We start from the raw sequence: 19993 nt of genomic DNA, 5'->3' as shown, positions 1-19993 counted from the left end.
GGAGCTGGATGGCGGAGCCATTAGCGGCTTCCAGTCGTGGTGCGTCGCGTTGGGCGGTCACTTGGTCGTCCGGCGTCAGAACACCCGGTGGCAGGACGCTAACCTGGGCGCCGGTGTCGACCAGAAACCTCCAGTTCTTTACCGTGTCGGTAACGTAGAACAGAGGCGCCAGTGGTGGGCCGCCCGTCTTTGCTGGCGCGAGGGCAGACAGGCGAGCTAGTTTCCCTGCCACGAGCAGGGCTGGCGGCACTGGTGGGCGTCAGCGCCGAACCGCTCGTGATACCAGCACAGCCCGTCCGTTGCCGGCGGCTGCCGAGTGTCGGCGCGGGCCGTGCCCGTGCCGGGCGTCGCTGGCCGGCGTGCCGGGCGGGACCTGCTGCGTCGCCGCACGTCTGCGCGGTGGCTCTTGTACGATGCCTCCATCCGCGCGACGGTCGCGGTGAGAGCGGCCACGGCAGCTGTGAGATCCGTCCCTGCCGACTGCTGACAGTTACAGGAGTGGCTGGCCGGCGGAGCGACAGCGGCGGCCGGCGGGGCCACAGCGGCGGCCACCACGGCACCTTGCGACGCCTCCTGGAATCGGTCTGCGGCGCTGGCGAGGTCGTCGATTCCGGTCGATTCTGGCAGGAGGGCCAGGGCAGCGCGCGTGGTCTGCGGCAGGCGCTGGAGGAAGAGCGTCCGCAGGAGGCCGGTATCATCTCTTGAATTACCCAGCATGTGCTGCATGTTACGCAGCAGCTGGGTGGGCTTCTGGTCGCCTAACTGCTGGTCCCGGAGCAGGGTCTCTAGGCGAGACGCGCGAGACTGCGCCAGCCGAGACCGCAGCGCCGTCACCAGGTCCGTGAAGGATGGCGGCGTGGCCGTCACTACGTCACGTACCTGGGAGGCTACGTGCACCGGTAGGTTCGCTACCAGCAGCTTGAACTTGGTCGCATTGTCGGTGATGTTTGCGACGTCGAATGCGCAGTCTACCTGCACCAGCCAGAGTTCAGCTTCCTCCGGTGAGAAGGCGGGCAGGCGAAACGTTGCGGACGGACGAGAGTCTGCAGTGTCGGGCATGGTGGCGGAGGTGAACGCTCGTCGCGCACTCGCTGCGCAATCACAGAGCGCGCTCGCTGCGCTGTCACTGGAGTGCACTCGCTGTGCAGCTACTGAGGCGCCCGCTGCGCAATCACAGAGCGCTCGCTGCGCTGTCACTGGAGCGCACTCGCTGTGCGGTCACTGGTGCGCTCGCGGCGCAATCACTGGCGGGTCTCGCGGGCCCGAGTGCCACACACACACACAGTCAATCCGCCGGGCAATTACGAGCCCATTCTTGCCGAGGCGATGGGAGGCCAGGTTCGGGTAGAACCTATTCTTGCCGAGGCGGAGCTGTCAGAATCTCGTAGGATCACGTCGGGGTCACCATTTGTGGTGTGGTGCCCTCGGAGAGCCGGCGAACTCTTCAGATGTCGTAGTCGGAGAGGGAGAGGCTTTGGAGAGTCAAACGGGATTCGCCACTGTCATCCCTCGTACTGGGTAGATGTCCCAGCCGGTTGGGCCGTGTCCCCCGTGCACTCTCCTCCACCCCTATGATCGATACCCTCCTCAAGGTGGACGCTGGCCCGTCCCAGTGGTGCCCGTAGGGCTAAACCGCGCCGTAGGAGGTATAGGCGTATATTTAAACGAGTGAGGCTCGTGTCGATCAAAGAGACCAGTTAAACAACGGTACTGAACAGTTTGGCTTTACATGTTTGAGCCACGGAGAACATTGGTAGTAACGGCGTGTCAGGCAGGGAGTTAACATATAATGCAGGACGCAAACAACGATAGAGTCGGTACCGCGAGGTGGTGCAGGTTTATGTCTGAGTAGAGAGGGTGAAGTTAATTACATCATGATAATAACAGAGAACAGCAACAGAAGTTAAGCACTGGTGAAACGGTGAAAGTAAAAGTGACATCTGTGTGTAGCGGCGCAAGTAGAGCTTCGCGGTCTGCCGCCAGGGGCAGACTGAGCAAGCGAGGTGGCGCAGCTGTCGCTACAGGGTGTGGGCCTACATGCATTGGTCTGACCCCTGCCACCTCGGCCAACAAAATCTCCAGCTCTTATCCGACCTGTCATCGCGGAACTGTCGATTTTTGATATCGTGATCAACGTGTGTCGTATAACACGACTGGCCGAGCACGGGCCTAATACCTATATTTCGTCTAACCAGCCAAGAGCATGACTTTACACTAACTAATCCGACCTCGAAGTCAAAATCCGAACATTTTCGAAGACTTCAACTCCGACTCTGGCCAAAACTGGCCAAAACAGTCAACTCCGACTGATTCCGGCTCCGACTCCACACTTCTGCAGTCCCGCTACACTAAATTCTAAGAAATAAGCTGTACGGTTGACAGGACCACAAAACTTTGAGGCGACTTGACTAGTTGACTTGGTTTTCCTGACCTAAGGTTTTCTGGTATGGTATCAAGCTTGTTACACGGGCTGCAAAATTCGTATTTTGGAGCAGTTTTGCCTAATGTTTTTTTGCCAATTTTCGCGGCGCTTCGCGCCGATTCGTGCATAAACCAATAAGAGAGATTTGTGACTTTCATCTTTCGTAGAGGCTACCTACTTACCTATATTGCAGCGGAAGCTGATTACGCGTTGACCAAGCATAGGCATAGTACGTAGTTCAAACCAGCTGAATGCTGATTGGCTAGCATTTTTCCGTAAGGGAATGGATTCCTCGGTAAGAGAATGACAAAGTGTAATCTATGGGAATGACTTCCGTCTTCAAACCTAAAATCGATACCGATATATTTGGCTAGGGTGATTGTTGGACCATAAAAGCTCCTGATTTGTTCTCGTCTCAGCTCAAGCTACAAAACTGTTACTTCAGTTCAAAACCCTATGTAAAAAGTGGCATATTTGCTTTAAACGTTGAATGCATCCGACCGAAAAAGCCACGGTAAGAATGTCTACTTTTGGGTTTTCAGTCGGTCAGTCCGTCCCCCCCAGTCAAAAATCCGTGGCGGCGCCCCTGACCACACGTCCAAGAAGAACTGGCAGTTGTAGCAGGGGTGGCTGGGACCACAGACGGGTCTATCACTGTGGGGCCTCCTCATCCGATGTCGAGGCGCGGCGTCTGAGATTGAAGGCAGAAGGAGCAGCCCGCAGACTAGTAATACCGCACACAGCCACAGACGAACGTTCAGCATATTGGACTCTAACGGATTATCGGTGTAGACAGTTCCTCTTCGCTGACGGCTGGGAGCCGTTTCCGTGAAAAGTCGAATAAAGACGGAAACGCCAGAGGCGCCAGTTGTCGGTACAAGTGGCTCGGTAGTCGGTTCCGTTCTCCTATTCCTTTGGTCGAGGGAGAGCTGGAACGTTATACAAACGACTGAATGAATCTCTGCGAGTGACAGAGCTGGGCATTGCGCAACTTAAGTCCGCAACTCCGCAACTCCGCAACTTGCGGACTACCCTTTTGGTAGCGGAGTTACGGATCGGCTACCGAGTCCAAAAAAGTTGCGGAGTTGCGAGTTGCGGAAGCGAAAAATTCTAAAGCGCAAGCGCTACCGGGGCCGCCACCGCCGCGCTGGTGGAGGCGCCACTGTACTCTTTGCACTTCACTGCACACTGCACGTGTTTCCAGGCTAGTTTTTGAAGCTGATTTCGAATTTAATGACGGTTTGAACATTTACGAAGTAGTTTTAGTGCCTAAGTAACATGTTACGAGGCTTTCAGTGGTGGTTGACACTGGATAGGCGGTAGGACGCCTACTGGTTGACCTGACCTGACGTGACCCGACCAGGCCCAAATGCATGAAGACGTACGTCATCTTTGATCAAAACCAACATGAAATTTTTTATCAGCGCCCCCCCCCCCCCCAAAAAAAAGCATAAAAGCTTCAGTTTACGAAGTTCTAGCAGGTCCGATTTTCCCGACTTTTGGGTCATTGACCTGGCCTGGCAGGTCAACCAATGACCTATGACCTTAAAATTGGGTATCATCGGCTTCCTCTCGTCACGGGCAACACGCTCGTTTTTTTTCCCCGCGAAGCTCTAGCTCGATCAGGGGCCGAACGGCAGGGGGGAGAGGGGGTCCAACCGACGTACACGTTAGACGCTGTAAAACACCGCACACAGCGAGGGTTAAGTCAAATTTTATGGTCGCCAGCACGGGGCCGGGGGCGGGGGGGGGGGGTGTTTGGACACCCCTCTGTAAGGTTTTCCGCAAATATGTAAAAAAGGCGGCGGCAGCGCGGCTGTTTTCGACACTGCTATTAACACATCCTTTCCACACATTGTATCAACATGTCAGACCCAGGTCACCTCAGGTCAGGTCACCAGGTCAAGTCAAGGGACCCAATCTCCGAAAAAAATTAAACACCCGCCCTAGCAATATAGGGCAATATAACAAAATAGATACACCTATTGACCGATATCACTTTGAAACTGTCTGCATGTGACAAGGGTCACAAGATATAGGTATTAGGTACAAAGTGTATTGTCTCATATTTTTTTTTTATATTTGTGACTTAACCCTATTCCTGGCGGGCTCCGCCGGGACAAGAAACTGGCGGGGGGGGGGGGGGGCCGATTCGGCCCCCCCCTGAGATCTCGAGAACGAAGCAAGATAGCGACAAGCGGTAAACGGCATCGGATACGCACGGTCAAGATCTACAATTTTTACTAAGGTCATTTTCAGGTCAGGTCAAAGATGACGTCACAGGGGTCGAAAAAGTCCAAATGGCGGCGCTAGATATGGAGAGAGTTTTTCTCGAATAACTTTCGAATTAGTCAAGATAGGAACAAACTAAGGGCATCATCGTGATCCTCTCGTCAATCCGCATCGAATGATATATATGTTGACCTCGCAAGGTCAAGGTCAAAGGTTGACCTCAGGTCACGTGACCTCGAGGTCATCATGTATATCATTCGATGCGTCTTGACGAGCTGAACACAATGAGACCATCCACGCGTCTGTATCTTGTTCCTGTACGGAGTTATTGGCCAAAAACCTTTGGTGACCTTTGATGACGTCACATGACCTCACAGCTGCCCAACAGCAAAACAGACCTCAAGGTAGTGAAGGTTGATCGTATATGAAGTCATGTATGGTATATGGGGCCATTCCGACCCGTTTTAGTGGTAAAAACAGGGAGTTGATTTTTCCCCCATTGACTTATAATGGGGAGGTCGCGAAACTGACCTGACCTTAGGTCACCGATATCAAAATTCCGAGATATACAAATTGCACATACTGGTACCCTAACTAAAGCCTGAAGAGAAGAAATTGATCGGTCAAAAACTCTAGCTTTGGCGTGATTGCAAACTTTTCTGAGGTAGGGTCACTAAACCGCCTCTGGTGACATGACCTGAGGTCAGATCAACTCAAAATTTTCAGACATGTTGCGTAGAAGCCTTTTAGGAAAAGTCAGAAAATTTGAGCTTCCTAGCTCAACGCGTTTGGGAGAAATAACCAAAAAACCTCAGGGGGGGGGGCTCCTGAGGCCCCCCCCCCGCCAGGAATAGGGTTAAGGTAAGGTCAACTGTGTGACCTCTCCATTATAAGTCAATGGGAGAAAATACAACTCGTCCGGATTTGCGGCAAAATGATCCCAAACAACTAAAGCATGCAAAGAGTAGCACTGGCGGGTCATTTACGTCGACTGGTGTCGCAATGACTTGCGCATTGAGCATTATAGGTCACGTGACGTCATCAGAGGTCACCAACAGTCAGGTCACCAACAGAGGTCAACCAAAGGTACTACCTGTCAGACATAACACTGCACTTCAGGACTAAAACTGATAAAACATAGGAACCTAATAGAGGTTGGTAGCGGAGTAGCGGAGTTGCGGAGTTGCGAGTTGCGGTTTTACGATCTGCAAAATAGTTTCGGAGTTGCGATTGCGCTTTGGGTACCTTAGGTTGCGGAAGGTAGCGGTAGCGGTTTCCAAATTTCGGTAGCGATGCCCACCTCTGGGCCGAGTGACAACTGTCCGGGGCCACCGTCCGCCTTTATGTATGTACCCGGAAATGGGACCAGCCTCTCTCCATTAGGTCGGATTGGCCTCGGCAGGACCTCAGAGTATGGGTCAGGGGCACCCGCCGCCACACCGGGGTACAGGGACGGCACCAGCACGTGCCTGTGGCCAGTCGGGCGGACGATGTGGTATACCTGATACGCGACGTGCCGGGCGTCCCACACAGCCTCAGCGTTCGCCGTTCCCTGACGAGAGCAGGTGAGCACGTTCCGAAAGAGCGGCCACAAAAACAGCCTATACCTATAGCAGACGGGGCAGGGCAGTGAAACGCCTCACATTCAGACAGGACGATTATAATTAGTGCACAGGGCAAACGGCTCGCCGACGAATCGTTTTTTTTTCTAAGGCTTTCAAACTTAGGTCGCAATAAAAATTAGCGAGACACGTTATCAGAAGAAAATGCATTACGCTAAATGTGTCTGTCAGCAGCTTACTTACCGTTACGCGCTGGCCGGAGATGTATTGCGTAGATAGATAGAATATGTAGTACCTACCTACCGAGGTGATGAAAAGTCGTCGTGGAAACGGCTAATTATCGATATACCTATGCTTGTCGAAATTCGCGTCATTCAGCGAAATAGAACAAAATGAGCCTTGTGCTTTTAAATAACTTTTACTTAAATGCAGATTAATTTTAACCCTCGCCCGCACATGGGGGGGGTGGTTGCCACCCCCCCCAGGCAGTCTTTCTGCTCTGCACTCGACATTTTTAGAGCTAGAAGGCTGATTTTTCGTATAGCTGCTCGTCTATCCTTTCTTGATGTCCACTGAAAATTTCAAGTTTCTGTAATTTTTGGTTTCGGAGATATGACCTTGTTTTTCAGGTCATGTCATGACCCAAATGGCCAATTCTCAACATCTTGCGTTTGCCATGGGCCTTGTGAGCTTTTGACACCCTGATTTCGGCCTTTTTTTGCCAGTCTTACCTCCCACCTATCATGGAACATGTTGTTCGACGATGTACAGGGGTCAAGGTCAGGGTCAAGGTCAACCTAGGTCATCTAGGATAATTGCGTTTTAGGCAAGCTGAATTTACTTTTTGTGAAGTTTTTTGACTGCATTTTTGGTAAAAGCTTCTCAGATCATGATTTCATGTGATATGGACCCAAAAACAATCGGTGCACACATCAGTATACACACAGACACACACAGACATACAAACACATATAATTGACCTTGACCTAACTTGACCTGAAATGACCTCAGCAGCAAAATTCTGGTCGGATAGTGTGACAAAGAGGTTCTAGCTGGCTTGGCACCAGAAAACAGCATCGTCATCGGTATTTGATAAGCAGCGCACTTGATATCCAACGGTGACCCAAAACAGCAACATTTTTTAGTTTGACCTGACCTGGAAGGTCAATGACTGACCTGAGAAGGTAAAACTGGGTATCATTGGATTCGTCTCTTCCCAAAGAATCTTTTTGGTCTTTACTGCTAAGCTCTATCTCCAACAGGAACGAAATGGCGCGGGGGGGGTGGCAACCACCCCCCCCCCCCCATGTGCGTTCTAGGATGGGAAAATGGCATGTGCGGGCGAGGGTTAAACGACACAGTAAATTAACGTCACAGTACCAAACGATTGTAGACGAAGAATCGTGCCTGAATAAAAAAGTTCCGGCGACGTAGGTATGGCACAAGTACTGAATTTAAAGAGAAAATAACCTACATAAGAAAACCCTGTTTAGCACAAATTTACCTATTCAAAAATAAATTCAATTTAGATGAATCATTGGATATTTGTTTTGTTAGTTTTGTTTTCATTGCTTGTGCGTTAAAGATAATTCTAACGGGATGAGGGAGCTAACGCTAAATGCTTATGGGAGCCCAGGTTCGAGACGTTCTAAACGTACTCGTAGGTTCGAGTGGCTACGGCGCTCGATATCTCATATCTGATAGGTACTTTTGTCGATATTGGTCTACCTAGTTCATAGTTGGTCGAAGAAGTGAGACGGATCGCGTTTAGCTATGGTGCACGTTAGACGCAGTAGGGGAGAGCGGGGCCAGTTGAACCACTTTTTATATATTGACATGCACAGCGAGATCTAGTTGACATATCGAAAAATGCACAATGCCATGAAAAAATATGCTCTTTTGGCTTTATTTTAAGATATGTAAAATTATGTTTCAAACATATTTTGCTGCCAAACGCATGCTTATAAAACAGCTCTACGCCCGTTTCAAATGACCCCGATGCGAGGGTCAATTGAACCAGCCCATGGGGTCAATTGCACCTATCCTTAACAATGGGACGTTTTCCTCTTTAAGGCCACTTTCTTAAGGAGATATTTTGTCCGGTTTACTTTTCCAAATGCTACATTCAATAGGTCGTTGGAAAGCTAAAAGTGCAAAGTTCCTCATAATAGGTGACATAAAGCACATAGACTATGGTAAAATGGGCGGATGAGAAAAATGAGAAATATCTCAGGCTATAGTGTGCTTTCAAGCAAAAGGCTGGAGAAAAAGGGGTCAAAAATTGAGCTCTATTAAACTACTATTTCAGTTTAAAAGCTCATTTCAAAGGTGGACTATTTCCTTTAATATTTACAGCCCCTGAACAATAACCATTGCAAAGGTCACCGGGGTCCATTGAAACGGCCTGTGGCCCTGTTTCAACTGACCCTCAGAGAAGCGTTTCAATTGACCCCATCCGCTCCCGCCATCTCGCACGCGCCGTAAAGCACATGTCAAACGAGCTGGAGGGATGGCATCATGCTGAATGAAGGGCCAAATAAGGTGTTATTCCGGAGCCAGGAGTTCTTCTTTCAGCAAACAAAGGTATATGAGATATCACAAAATATTCATAAGAACGATTTCTCCCAAACGCCCCTCAAAAACACAAAAACAAGTGTCAAATCAAAATTACCGTCCGTTTGCCGCCCAAACGCCGTTGACAAAGGAAGTGGTCGAGCGCGGATGCGCAGTGGTGTCGGCAACGCCATATGTTGCATACTGTTGAAAATAAAGCCATGTTTCATCTGACCCCGTGTTTCAACTGGCCCCGCTCTCCCCTAGTTCTCCCGAGATCTTAAATTTCCTTATATTGAATGGTAGAGGTGGGTCTTGTCTTCTGACTTGAAGAATCTTGGGTCTGGTGAACAACCTATGATTGTCGTGGCCCGTGGGGTGAGGCTTCGTGACCTAATCGTTCGTTCAACAAATTCGAACTTATCGCAAAAAAAACGATGTAGATCTTTAACGATGCAGCCCTTTAAAAATGTTCGGAAGATTCCTGAAGCAAAATTCACGTGAGCCTCGGCCATAATAGATTTTAAGCAATTTTAGCGCCTGACCTCCGAAGGGAACGTTAGTTACGACCGAAACAATTTGGAAATAATGGTCTCGAAATATAAGATCGTTTTATCATTGTTCGTGCAAACCAATAATTATTGTCACAGCCCATTAAAACGGTTTAAGCGTTGAAATTTTTATGATAGGACTTGCACTTACGATGAACCCATCAAATTACTAAGCAAGCTGTTTACAAATCCTCAGAACCGTTTCAAGATTATCAAAAACGCTATTGTTGGACCTTTTATAATTGGCGCCGTGTTATCGTGACGAGTTCGTAAGTACCTATCATCAAGGCTGGTAGCCGACCAATTAGTTTCCAATATTTGCTTACCCCTTTTTGGCTCAGATGTTACGTGAACTAATTTTTTCATGTAGTCTTCATCGGGGATATTCTATCTGTCACATTCGCGTTATAAGTTATAATGTGTCATAGCTTGTACCGCCTATACCTTTCTTTAGGAGGCAATGTGAACAAAAAAGGAAAATTAACGATAATTCGAACATAAAGCAGGTACGTTTGCCATGCATATAGCATGTGCAGAACGTTCGCGACATTAATAAATAAGGGGTTTTAAAGCGATAAACGGAACATTCAGACATATAGGTACAATCATATATTAACAGTCAACATTAGGAATCAAACTTAAGTAAATAAGTGTCTATATGCTTACTATGAACAACAACATGATATCTAAGTGCTTATTTCATCCCAAGTTCGCCTCATTTACCGAACCACTGGCCGCGGCCCGTCTACCCCGCAGGCTGACAGGCGGCGCCGCGGGGGGTCGGCCGGCCCGACCCATGCCGGCGATGGCCGCCGATGTTGAGCTGTAACATGATCAGCCGGCTGTGGATCGTCATGACCATAGCAATCAACAACGCCTACATCGTCTCAGGTGAGGGAGCCTCGTATAGCAGACAAGACAGGCTTATAATGGGCTTGTTTACCTCATGCTTATTTGGCGAGATACCTAACCATTGACTGCAGGAGTCCCGTTATCCATACTTTGCCGTATACATTTTACCGATTGTCTGGCTGCCTTTTTGAAACAAGCTTCCCTGAAAAAAATATGTAGTTGTTCGTAACATCTAGCTAGGTAGGTATCGGTCGTCACGCTTAATTTATTTGTGTACTTGCGACAACTTGCAATACATCACTTTTGCCACTAATCGTATGCATTATCGTACCTTGTCCGCTCGAACGTTTCCCAGGCGAGCCCCGACGGTACCCACGGCGACTGCCGCGCTCCTGCGAGGCCCGCAACGTGGACAATCCGTGCCAGAACGGCGGCCGGTGTCACGTGACCGTGTCGGCCGGCGACGCGGCCGAGCCGGCTCTGGTCACGTGTCGCTGCACACCGGCGTGGACCGGTGTCACGTGTGAGCTGGAACGGGACCCGTGCACTGATGGTGAGTGGTCGAGTCGGGAGCTAATGTGAGCCCGTGTCTGACTGAATGTCTCCCTAAAACGGAAATACTTGCGCACTTTAAGACTCTTATCTTGGTCAAAATGTATAGCATTGTTCATTGCTGTCTGCTGGAAGGCAGGGGCATGTCCGTCTATCTATGATGTGTCCGTTTATCTAATGAGTTGACATTTGACGGTGACCGGTTGACGGTGTCTGTGACAGGCAGCGCCGTGTGCGGGCCGGGCTGGAGCTGTGTGCGCAACTCGTCCAACACGGCCGCCGGCTACGACTGCGGCTGCGGCGCCCGCTCCGGCTGGCAGCGGCTGGCCGACGGCCTGCCGCGCTGCGTCGATATCGACGAGTGCGCGCTGCTGGCGCCGGCCTGCTTCAACGGCGGCCAATGTCGGAACCGGGCCGGCTCATATGAGTGCCTCTGCAAACCAGGTCAGTCCACACAGGCAGACTTGCATACCGGCTCTGGGTGAACGAGAGGCTGCAGGATCTGGCACAGTTGACTGTACAATGGGTCGTTTTGAGACAGTCGGGGCATTCTGGGGTTGAACGGGTCGTACATAGGTTTGGTACTCGAACTTGGTCGAAATAGTTCGCAACAGCCTGTGAATCAATGGTTGGTCAGACTCAGAGTCGCTCGAGATTCTTTAGTGTCGGTCGCAAGTCGGCCGATCATTCGATCTTTGTACAAAAGAGGAACGCAAAAAATCAGCTATGGCAGTGTTAGTTTCTTGAAATAAGTTGCAGTCTCCACGTTAATTCGCTTTTTAGTGACAAGTCAGTGTAAAAGACTAGAGGAAACCTATTCAATTATTGAAGGCGTATGCGCTCCACAATTCACTGCCGCCATGCCGCACAACATAACAAAGCAAAAGTGCACGGTAGGCGAGAAGTCACCAGTCACCTAATCTTCTGTCATACGCAAACCATCGGGAGACTGCAACTCAGAACAAGAACATAGCATTGCTCCCTCTCGAATGCCAGATAGGGACTCAGTGCAATGGTAATTAGGGGTACGATTTATTTTCGAAATTATTGAGAGGGCGAGGGCTCAAAGTAGCCATGGTATTGAAAGCAGCTTTAACAATAAAGTAAAGCGACAGCGAATTCGAATTAGGAACGGTATCATCCTGGCGAAACAATAACGGGCGAGTTCCGTCACAAAACTGCATCGCATTGCACTTATGCCATACATACACTCAAGCATGGAATGCACTTTTCTTAAATATTTTAAGCTACCTTCTTACGATAATTTGCACCGTTCCGTCGGCCCCACGGCTGTGCCTGCCGTTCACCGTCTCCCCATCCGGCCCGGTGGCGCCCCCACCTCCTCTGACGGCCGCCCTGTGTCACCGCAGGTTTCTCCGGCCGCCGCTGTGAGCTGGGGGCGCCACCGTCAAGACTCTCGGCCGATGGCTGGCACGACTGGTCGACCTGGTCTCGCTGTGAAGGACCCTGTGGAGCCGGCCAGCAGAAACGCTTTCGGATCTGTGGCCGGAGACGCTCCGGCTGCCCCGGAGAGCCGGAGGAGAGCAGACCGTGCGTCCCACAGGACTGCCGGGACCGCCCAAACCAGTCCTGGTTGAACGATAATGATGAAAGCGGAGAAGACAGCAGCAAAGAGGAAGACGAAGGTGAAGAAGTAGAAGAGAGGTGGATGGAAGACGGTGAGAATCAGCCGCACCAGTCCAGTGCTTGGGGAAATCTAAAGACACGTAAGAAAAATGCAAGTAAGGGAAGTGCAGTGAAAACCCGTCATCGTCGTAAGCAAAAAAGGCTCTCCGACCTCGACGAAGCGACAGATTCCGACTCGAAGATGGAGAAATTGAGACAGTGGCGGGATACGAGAACTGAGGCTTCGATTGCGCGAAACTGGAAGCTGCTGCACTATCTGGGCTTTGAACCGGTCAGAAGGAAGCGGTCACTGGCGCAGATCGAGAGCTACGATGACCTAGAGCTAGCGCTAATGAAGGGCGATTCGAGGTCAGCCAGAGACTTAGGAGCTGAGGAAAAGAACCTAGAAGAAGTTATAAAATCATCAAGAGCTCATGAGAGACATCGGAGATCCCTCGGACCTTTGGAAAGCATTCGGGATACCAACTCTCATATGCATATTCATAAGCGTTCCACTGACATCTTAGGCACATACCACGAAAACATCTTAGGATCTCTAGAGGATGTTGGCATTAGCATGAGCATGCCCAGTTCCCAAGATTCGGCAGACGGAGGACGCGTTCAAACCGTCGCCAATCTGACGGTGGATGGCCACCGGGGCATCCTCCGGGTGGGTCAGAACGTGTCCTCTGCGGCAGAGGCCCTGACAGACTCATCACTCGAGGAGGCGCTCCGGCGTCCGGCGGCGGCCGTCCGAGCACTGGTCGGTCCTGTGGTGGGTCGAGCGCGGGCCGCTCTGCTGCGGCTGAGGCTGACTGAGGCAGCGCGGGCAGAGCGCCAGGAGGCAGCTCTGGCCGCGGCCGAGGCCGCCGAGAGGCAGCTCCGGCAGATCCAGGAGGAGGTCAGTCGACGGGCCGGCAAGCGCCGTGCAGCCGAGCGTCGGCTCTGGCAGTTGCTGGATGCTACCGAGTCGGTGGCCCGCAGAGGTGCCGAGACGCAGCGCGCCGCGCGCCTGCAGTTGGCTCGTAATGAGGCCGCCCAGGGGCGTCTGGATGCCGAGCGGCGCCGGCGGCGGCAGCTGCGACAGAACGAGGCAGCGGCGGCGGCGAACCACGCGGCCGTGCGCGCCAGTCTCCTGCGGCGCATACAGTCGGCACGCCAGCAGGCGGTGGCCCAGAGCCGCGCGCTGACAGAGGCCCGTCGACAGGCAGACAGCGCTGAGGAGAAGGCGCGGAAGGCGGCTGAGGTGCTGCGCCTGGAGCGGCTGGAGCTCCGCCGACTGGAGCAGGCCGAGCGGCAGAAACTGCTGGACCTGCAGCGGCACGGTGTTGAACGGTTAAAGGCCGCGGTCAGAGAGGCAGAGCACGAGGAGAGGCGAGCACAGGAGGCCGAGGACGAGAGGCAGCGGGCCGAGCACCAGGCCAGGCCCGAGCCGGAGCCGCCGCCAATGCCGCCCCAGCCGCCGATATACCGGGACGTCAAAACGGGCGTCCGTGTTCGAGTGTAGGACGACGTCCCAGCGCCAGATGAGGCCATCGAATACGTGAAATGGCCCATTGCCAAAGAGCAAGTTGAAGCAGCCGATCATTCCCACTTTGCTTGATCGGCGTGTGTTCGCAACCAATGTTCGGATAGGTCACAGATGCTTCTAATCGATTCTTGAACATGTTACCTACATGTGTGTGCGTTGTGTCGTGTTGTGAATTGTTTGCAGTGCAATACAATGGCGTTCTATTTTGGCCTTGTGGACATACGATTGGTGCCAGTCAACATTGACATTCACAAAACACACCAACATACAAAACGACAAAGGTTTGGTGACCGGTCCTGTGGGATGATCACACACCAAGGTCGCAGGCTCGATTACCAGTTCAGTCGTTCCGCCCGCCAGGGCAGGGTTTGCCAGTGCGGCGCTGTGAGGTGTTTTTCTCAGTCACCGCCGGCTGAGTCGTTCCCGTCCCCGTCCGGCAGGGTTCACCGGCCGGCGCTGTGGCGAGTCGGACGGCTCGGACGGCTGGACCAACTGGGGTCTCTGGTCACCGTGCAGCAGCCGCTGCGGCCCCGGCACTCGCAGTCGCACCAGGCGGAGACTGTGTGCCGACTGCCGGCCGCGCCAGCAGCGGCAGCGGCAGCCGTGCCGCGGCCCCTGCTGGGCGGGCAGACCTCGTCCGTACACCCAGCGACCGCCGACCGCCCGGCACCGACCGACTACCTCCCGCCCCGCGCCGAGCAGGGTGAAGAGAGAGCTCGGGAGTCAGAAGGGAACGGTAGGACAGCTGGCAGACGGAACACAGCCGGCGGACGACCGTGATAGTGTGGGTGGGAGTGATGTGATCCAAGTACAGCCAGCGGTGCCGGGGCAAGGGCTGGACCAACCGGGACCACCGATATCGGTGGAAGTATCAGAACAAGTGGGACAAGCGATACCAGATGGAGTATCAGAACAACTGCGACCAGTGATACCAGAAGTATCAGGACAGTTAGGACCAGCTATAGCAGGAGAATCAGAACAGCTGAGGCCAACGATACCAGAACCGTCAGAACAGTTGAGACCGGCGATATCAGTGGGAGTATCAGAGCAACTTGGACCGCTACCGGAGGGCGGACTGGACCAATTAGGGCCAGCAGCAACACAGCAAGACCCTGACCAGCCGGGGTCAAGGATACCAGGGGTTGTACCAGATCAGCTAGGACCAGTACTACCAGAGGGCAGCCTAAACAAGCAAGTGTCGATCACAGTCAACCACGGTGGATCCGACCAAGAGCCTGCATCCCCCGAAAGGAAAGCGCTGGACTACTTGGGACCGGTCCGAGCGGACGGTAACGTATCGAGCACAATATTCCCAGGAGGGTCCGATCGGACAGGGCACGAGACATCAAACCGCACTGAGGACGCGGACGAAGCGGCGGCACACCATATGGAGGACGCGGACGAGGTACTGGTGCGCGGACTGGAGGCGGACGGACGTCAGGTGGACAGCGAGGTGTCGGCGTTTGAACACATGGCCGATAAGATGGCAACATTCGCCCGCGATCTGGCCAGCCGCGCGGCCGCTACTGTGGGTCGACTCAGCCACCAGCACGAGGCGCTGCTGAGCAGCATCGCCAACAGTTCCACTGTGCAGAAGGCGCAGCATCGTGCCGAGGCGGCCCGCAGAGCCGCGGCCACCGCCAGGCGAGCCGCCGCGAACGAGACCATTCGTCTGGGGGAGCTGCAGCAGCAGCAGCGTAAGGTAGCGGCGGCGCTGAGAGCTGCGGAGACAGCCGCCGGGCAGTGGAGGAAGGTGGAGGCCAGGGCGCGCCACGCGGTCCGGAGCGCGGAGCGACAGCTGGAGAAGGAGCAGGAGCGGACCCGGGAGGTGGCGCTGCCGAGCCGAGCCGCCGGCCAGGAGCGCACCGAGGAGCGCCGCAGACTCCAGGCCACCGTCCAGCGGCTGGAGACGCTGCTGGAGCGACAGCGGAACATCACGGAGCGGCTGCGGCAGCGGGCGGCGGCGGCGAGCGCGCGCGCCGGCCGGGCCACCCGCCAGTCGGCGCTGGTGGCCGAGCGGCGGCGTCAGGTGCCCGTGGAGCAGGCGGCCGCCCGCCGCAGCTACGCCGAGCTGAATGAGCTGCGCCTGGCGGCGGCACGGCGCCGCGCGCACCAGGCGCTGCTGCGCGCTGACGCCAGCGTGGCGGATCAGCAGGAGCTGCTGGGCCGGGCAGCGGCAGCGGCCACCCAGCCGCCCCGGCAGCGCTGGCGGCCGCCGCTGCCGGAGCCGCCCGCTCCCGTGCTGCGGCTGAGAGTGGTCGTGCCTGAGGAGGAACAGGAGACCACCACACGACCCTCTATTCTACTGTAAGTGAGCAGCTTGTGCGGCTTGGCGTCGAGTATGTCCGAACAATCACCAGATGAACTGTGTAGCGTCAATTGATTGCATGCCACATCGACTGCACTGTGTTCCCAATATAATCGTTGCTTGTTTACGCTCGGTTATTCCCCTATCCAACGCCTATACACCATGATAATCCCCCCTACTCGCCTCGCACCACAAATACCAGAGAGGCAGTTCATTAAAAAGCGTTTATTTTATTAACAAGTTACGTTCGGTTTGATCTCTGTCTAGGCGTGGGAATGTTACTGTTGAGCGGCAGTCTGCTGGTGTTAGTAGAGCTGTGTAGCGCCGCCCGTCCTTCCTTCCCTCTGTCCAGCAGGCGCCCGGTCACATAGGGGACAGGCGGGCCCCAGTCGCCCGCCGTCCCGCTCAGCTTGTCAAGGCCTCGGCAGCGGCAGTGGGACGGCACGTCATCGGCCGTCCACAAAAACAAAACAATATCACCGAAAACCGAACACACGCACACACCGACCAACAGAAATAATTGGCACGTAAAAATGACATATGCATCCGTTCACTCGGACGGCGGTGGTCGGCCACCAGCGGCGCTCTGGCGACTCCATCACTGACCGGTCCGCACACACAGGAACTGAGATCGTCTCCTGGCCGGCAGCGCGCGGCTCCTTCTCCCTGACTTACGTCGGGTCGCACTCACTCACTCTCTCATTCGACTAGACTAGACGCGGCTCGCTGGCCGGCCGGCCGGGGTGGCGGTCCGGCGGCAGCGGCGACCAAGGCACGGAGTGACGCCCGGCCGCAGCTGCTATTGCAATCACAGATCAGAGGGGCCGGCCCGGGCTGGGCGGCCCGTGGTGGGCGCGCCGCCTCAGTCCAGCGCCTGCATTAGGATCTGCAGCTCGCGGAATGTCTGACCGATCTTGCCCTGCAGCGTTTGCCGTTTTAGCAGGAAGGCTCGGATCGAGAGCAGCTGGTCGTTGCAGCCCTTGCACTTGTTGTACCTGCAACGGAAAGACAGACGTTCAGGTGAGGTTGGGATGGAACACTGTGAAGCTAACAGACTATGACACTTTTCAGACATGTTGGAACAGATAACATGATCTACCATCGACAATCTTCCATAGACAACATGGTAGTTCATGTTATCCATGGCTGGAATAATTTGATGGAATAGATGGATTAGATAGCGAACAACAACCAGAAAAAACAGTACTCCGTGATATTTGCGCACACAACTAGAAATTGGCTCTCGGAAGCCTTATCTACAACAAAACTCGCACGATCAATTTACTCCTGAGACAGGGAAAGGCCAGGTTCATCCTCTCACCTCTCTTCTCGCGAGATATCCACGCCGTGGGTGTAGACAGGACTCTCGATGTTGGTTTTGATCATGTGCGCGAAGTTTTTGAGGATGAGTTTGAGCGAGCTGCACCCGATCGTCATATACATCTCGTACTTGGACTGAAGCATCTCCTGTATCGACGGCAGGAGGACCTGACAGATGTCAAGGTTCCATATGGACCTGGCGGGAGGCGGAAAGATAAGAGCGTTAAACAACCAGCACCATGATGACATACACCCAACATTCTTAACAGTCTGAATTGCCTCAAATATAGCTCCACAGTGCACACTTTCCTTACGTCCACAGGTCCTCACATTCGCCATTGAGCCCATGACTATTGCCCGTTTATTCAAAAGCTACACTATCAGCTACTTTGGACTGCCACAGCCATCGACCCTTCCTCCTTCCCGGGTGGAACCATCTCCCCGGCGGCGCCGTCTCACTCACGGTCGGAGGTTGAGCTGGCTCAGCAGATCCACACTGACGGAGAGGTCGTTACGCGCCACCACGTGCTCCAGCGCAGTCTTGGCGTCCTTGCTACACCAGAGCGAGTGAGCGATCTCCAGCTGCCTGTGGCGCCCCGTCAGCACCGACATCATCGAGTCGTGACCCTTGACGATGCTGGTGAACGCCTCGGCCTCGGAGACGGCCGACTGGGACGAATACTGGCCGCCGCCCATGCCCAGACGAGAGAACTTGTTCTGCGGACAGACAAGACAAGAGTGTGAGGGTGACTGATCTGCGATGTGAGGGTGAGCAGTGAGCACATTTGGGCTGGTCGCGCTCCGACCTAACCCACGGCAATAGCCAATCGCACTACGTCGTCACATAATCCACACAGGGCAGGTCCAAGACGTTAAATCCCTTCAAAAAGCAAGAAAAAATAATCACCCTGCGGCACATTGACCACCCACGTCATGCAGGGCGATGTCTGAAGGCTGTCCCAGTCTAGCCCTTTAACGATTGACCTCAACCGACAGCCGTCGTTGCGGACAGCCGCTGTCGTCGTTGCGGACAGGCGCGGGTTGTTTGTGGATCGACCCGGCCCGACTAGCACCGTCCGATAACTGGCCGCCGGTCGGCTCAGCCACGTGTAACTCGGCCAGCACCGGCCGGACAGACGGCGCTAACAAGGCCGTGGGGAGGGCCTGTCAGAACGACAACAAACAGACGGTACACACGGCTACACAGGGGGTGACTGACCGGTTACGGAAGATGATAAGATATGCACAGTTGACCACACAAAAATATCAAAATGCTCTGATAAAAAGCGACACGGTATCTAACTTATATTTGGCGTTCCGTTCAAAAGCAATCACCGTGCCAAGATGAATGGACGATTCCTTCATCGATTTCGAAATGAAAATGATTAAAACTCGTCCTAGATCATTCATCTATTTTACCAGACTTGGTGATCAGTAAGCCCAGCACGCAGCCTAAACCCCGCCGTGAACCCTCACCGGCAGGAAGTCGTCGATGTCCAGGCCGGACGGCTTGTCGCCGGTCATGGGCACGATGTTGGAGCCGTCCATGTCCGGGTCGAGGGCGGCGGCCGGCGGCGGCGGCGGGTGCGCGTGCCGCGTGTAGGAGCCGTACGGCGGCCGGGTGTCGGTGGGGACCGGCGCCAGTTCCGGGCCACCGCCGCGGATTATCACCGGGTCCGACGGACTGTGGCGCAGACCGGTCGGCGGAGGCCTGGCGACGGAGGGGAAGACATGGTTAGACAATGCACTGGGTAGGATGATTGACAGGCGGACAGAGGGGCGGACAGACGAATGAATGGATCGTTGGACGGACGGAAGAATGGAGAAAATCAACAGTGGGACGCCTATGACACCCGCATCAGCAGCAGCATCTACTGCAGCTGGAGCAGTGAGAACAGCACAACGCTCACCGAAGAAAATACACTACAAAAACACACTTCACATATCCACCTGTCCACACCCAAACAGCACCAGCGTCGGCTAGTCCAGAATAAGTTCGCTCACAGAACAGCACGGTGGAGGACGCAGCAGGAGGTAACTGCAGCAACAATTAGTTCTCAGAAACACTGCAGTGTTCCCAGACCAAAGCCGACCCTACACACCCCGCCGACCGCCCACCACCGACCACAGCCAGCGCGTCAGGTCACCTGGCGAGCGGCGGCGGTAGTGGCGGCTGGCCGGTCCGAGTGGGCACGGTCGATCCCCACTGCCCGCCGCGCGCCGAGGCGGCGGTCACACCTGACCAGTTCGGCGGCCGGCCCAATAGGACAGGCAATGCGGCACTGACACGGCACTGGCACAGGAGACTGATGCATGGACGGACGGCGGACATGGACCGTACACACCAACAACACACCAGGGTGGGGATGAAATTGGTTGCAAAGAAATCGACTGTTCCTCAGAAAAAACAACAACAATACAACAAATGGCCACTTAGCACTCAGCTCTGAACGCACTGATTTTCAATCATATGAAATCGCATGA

At 54.1% G+C, this 19993-nt stretch overlaps 2 protein-coding genes across 9 annotated transcripts in view; one reads left to right on the top strand and one right to left on the bottom strand.

Moving 5' to 3' along the window:
• The first annotated feature begins 9175 nt into the window (after positions 1–9175).
• Positions 9176–16316, top strand: LOC122382833. 3 transcript variants are annotated; one of them, XM_043368683.1, is made up of 5 exons: positions 9176–9588; positions 10059–10211; positions 10528–10725; positions 10947–11168; positions 14322–16316. In XM_043368683.1, exons 2-5 carry the CDS (start codon positions 10136–10138, stop codon positions 16190–16192), a joined length of 2367 nt encoding a protein of 788 aa, XP_043224618.1. In that variant the 5' UTR covers positions 9176–9588; positions 10059–10135; the 3' UTR covers positions 16193–16316. The 3 variants fall into 3 exon arrangements, with proteins under 3 accessions (XP_043224618.1, XP_043224609.1, XP_043224627.1); XM_043368674.1 differs by having other exon boundaries at positions 9176–9589; positions 10077–10211; XM_043368692.1 differs by lacking the exon at positions 14322–16316 and adding an exon at positions 12095–14086 and having other exon boundaries at positions 9179–9589; positions 10077–10211.
• Positions 16317–16394: 78 nt separating this feature from the next.
• The window catches only part of LOC122382805 (katanin p80 WD40 repeat-containing subunit B1-like), a 77634-nt gene continuing 74035 nt past the window's right edge, over positions 16395–19993 (bottom strand). For all 6 annotated transcript variants that reach the window (XM_043368659.1, XM_043368641.1, XM_043368622.1 and 3 more), the window contains 4 exons: positions 18986–19220; positions 17973–18226; positions 17511–17705; positions 16395–17184 (listed from right to left, as the gene is read on the bottom strand). In XM_043368659.1, coding sequence (XP_043224594.1) covers positions 17052–17184; positions 17511–17705; positions 17973–18226; positions 18986–19220 — 817 coding nt within the window. In that variant the 3' untranslated portion in view covers positions 16395–17051. The remainder of the gene's footprint in view (positions 17185–17510; positions 17706–17972; positions 18227–18985; positions 19221–19993) is intronic.

Source organism: Amphibalanus amphitrite, unplaced genomic scaffold, assembly GCF_019059575.1.
Source record: "Amphibalanus amphitrite isolate SeventyFive unplaced genomic scaffold, NRLGWU_Aamphi_draft 000012F_arrow, whole genome shotgun sequence".
NCBI lineage: Eukaryota > Metazoa > Arthropoda > Thecostraca > Balanomorpha > Balanidae > Amphibalanus > Amphibalanus amphitrite.
This window is presented reverse-complemented; position numbering and strand designations above follow the sequence as displayed.

Bases quoted from the DNA above. Each gene is read 5' to 3' on its own strand.
- LOC122382833 (XM_043368683.1), top strand. From the start codon at position 10,136: ATGTTGAGCTGTAACATGATCAGCCGGCTGTGGATCGTCATGACCATA. The intron at 10,726-10,946 runs GTGAGTGGTCGA...TGTCTGTGACAG, and splicing joins ACGGGACCCGTGCACTGATG to GCAGCGCCGTGTGCGGGCCG. The intron at 11,169-14,321 runs GTCAGTCCACAC...CCCGTCCGGCAG, and splicing joins TGAGTGCCTCTGCAAACCAG to GGTTCACCGGCCGGCGCTGT.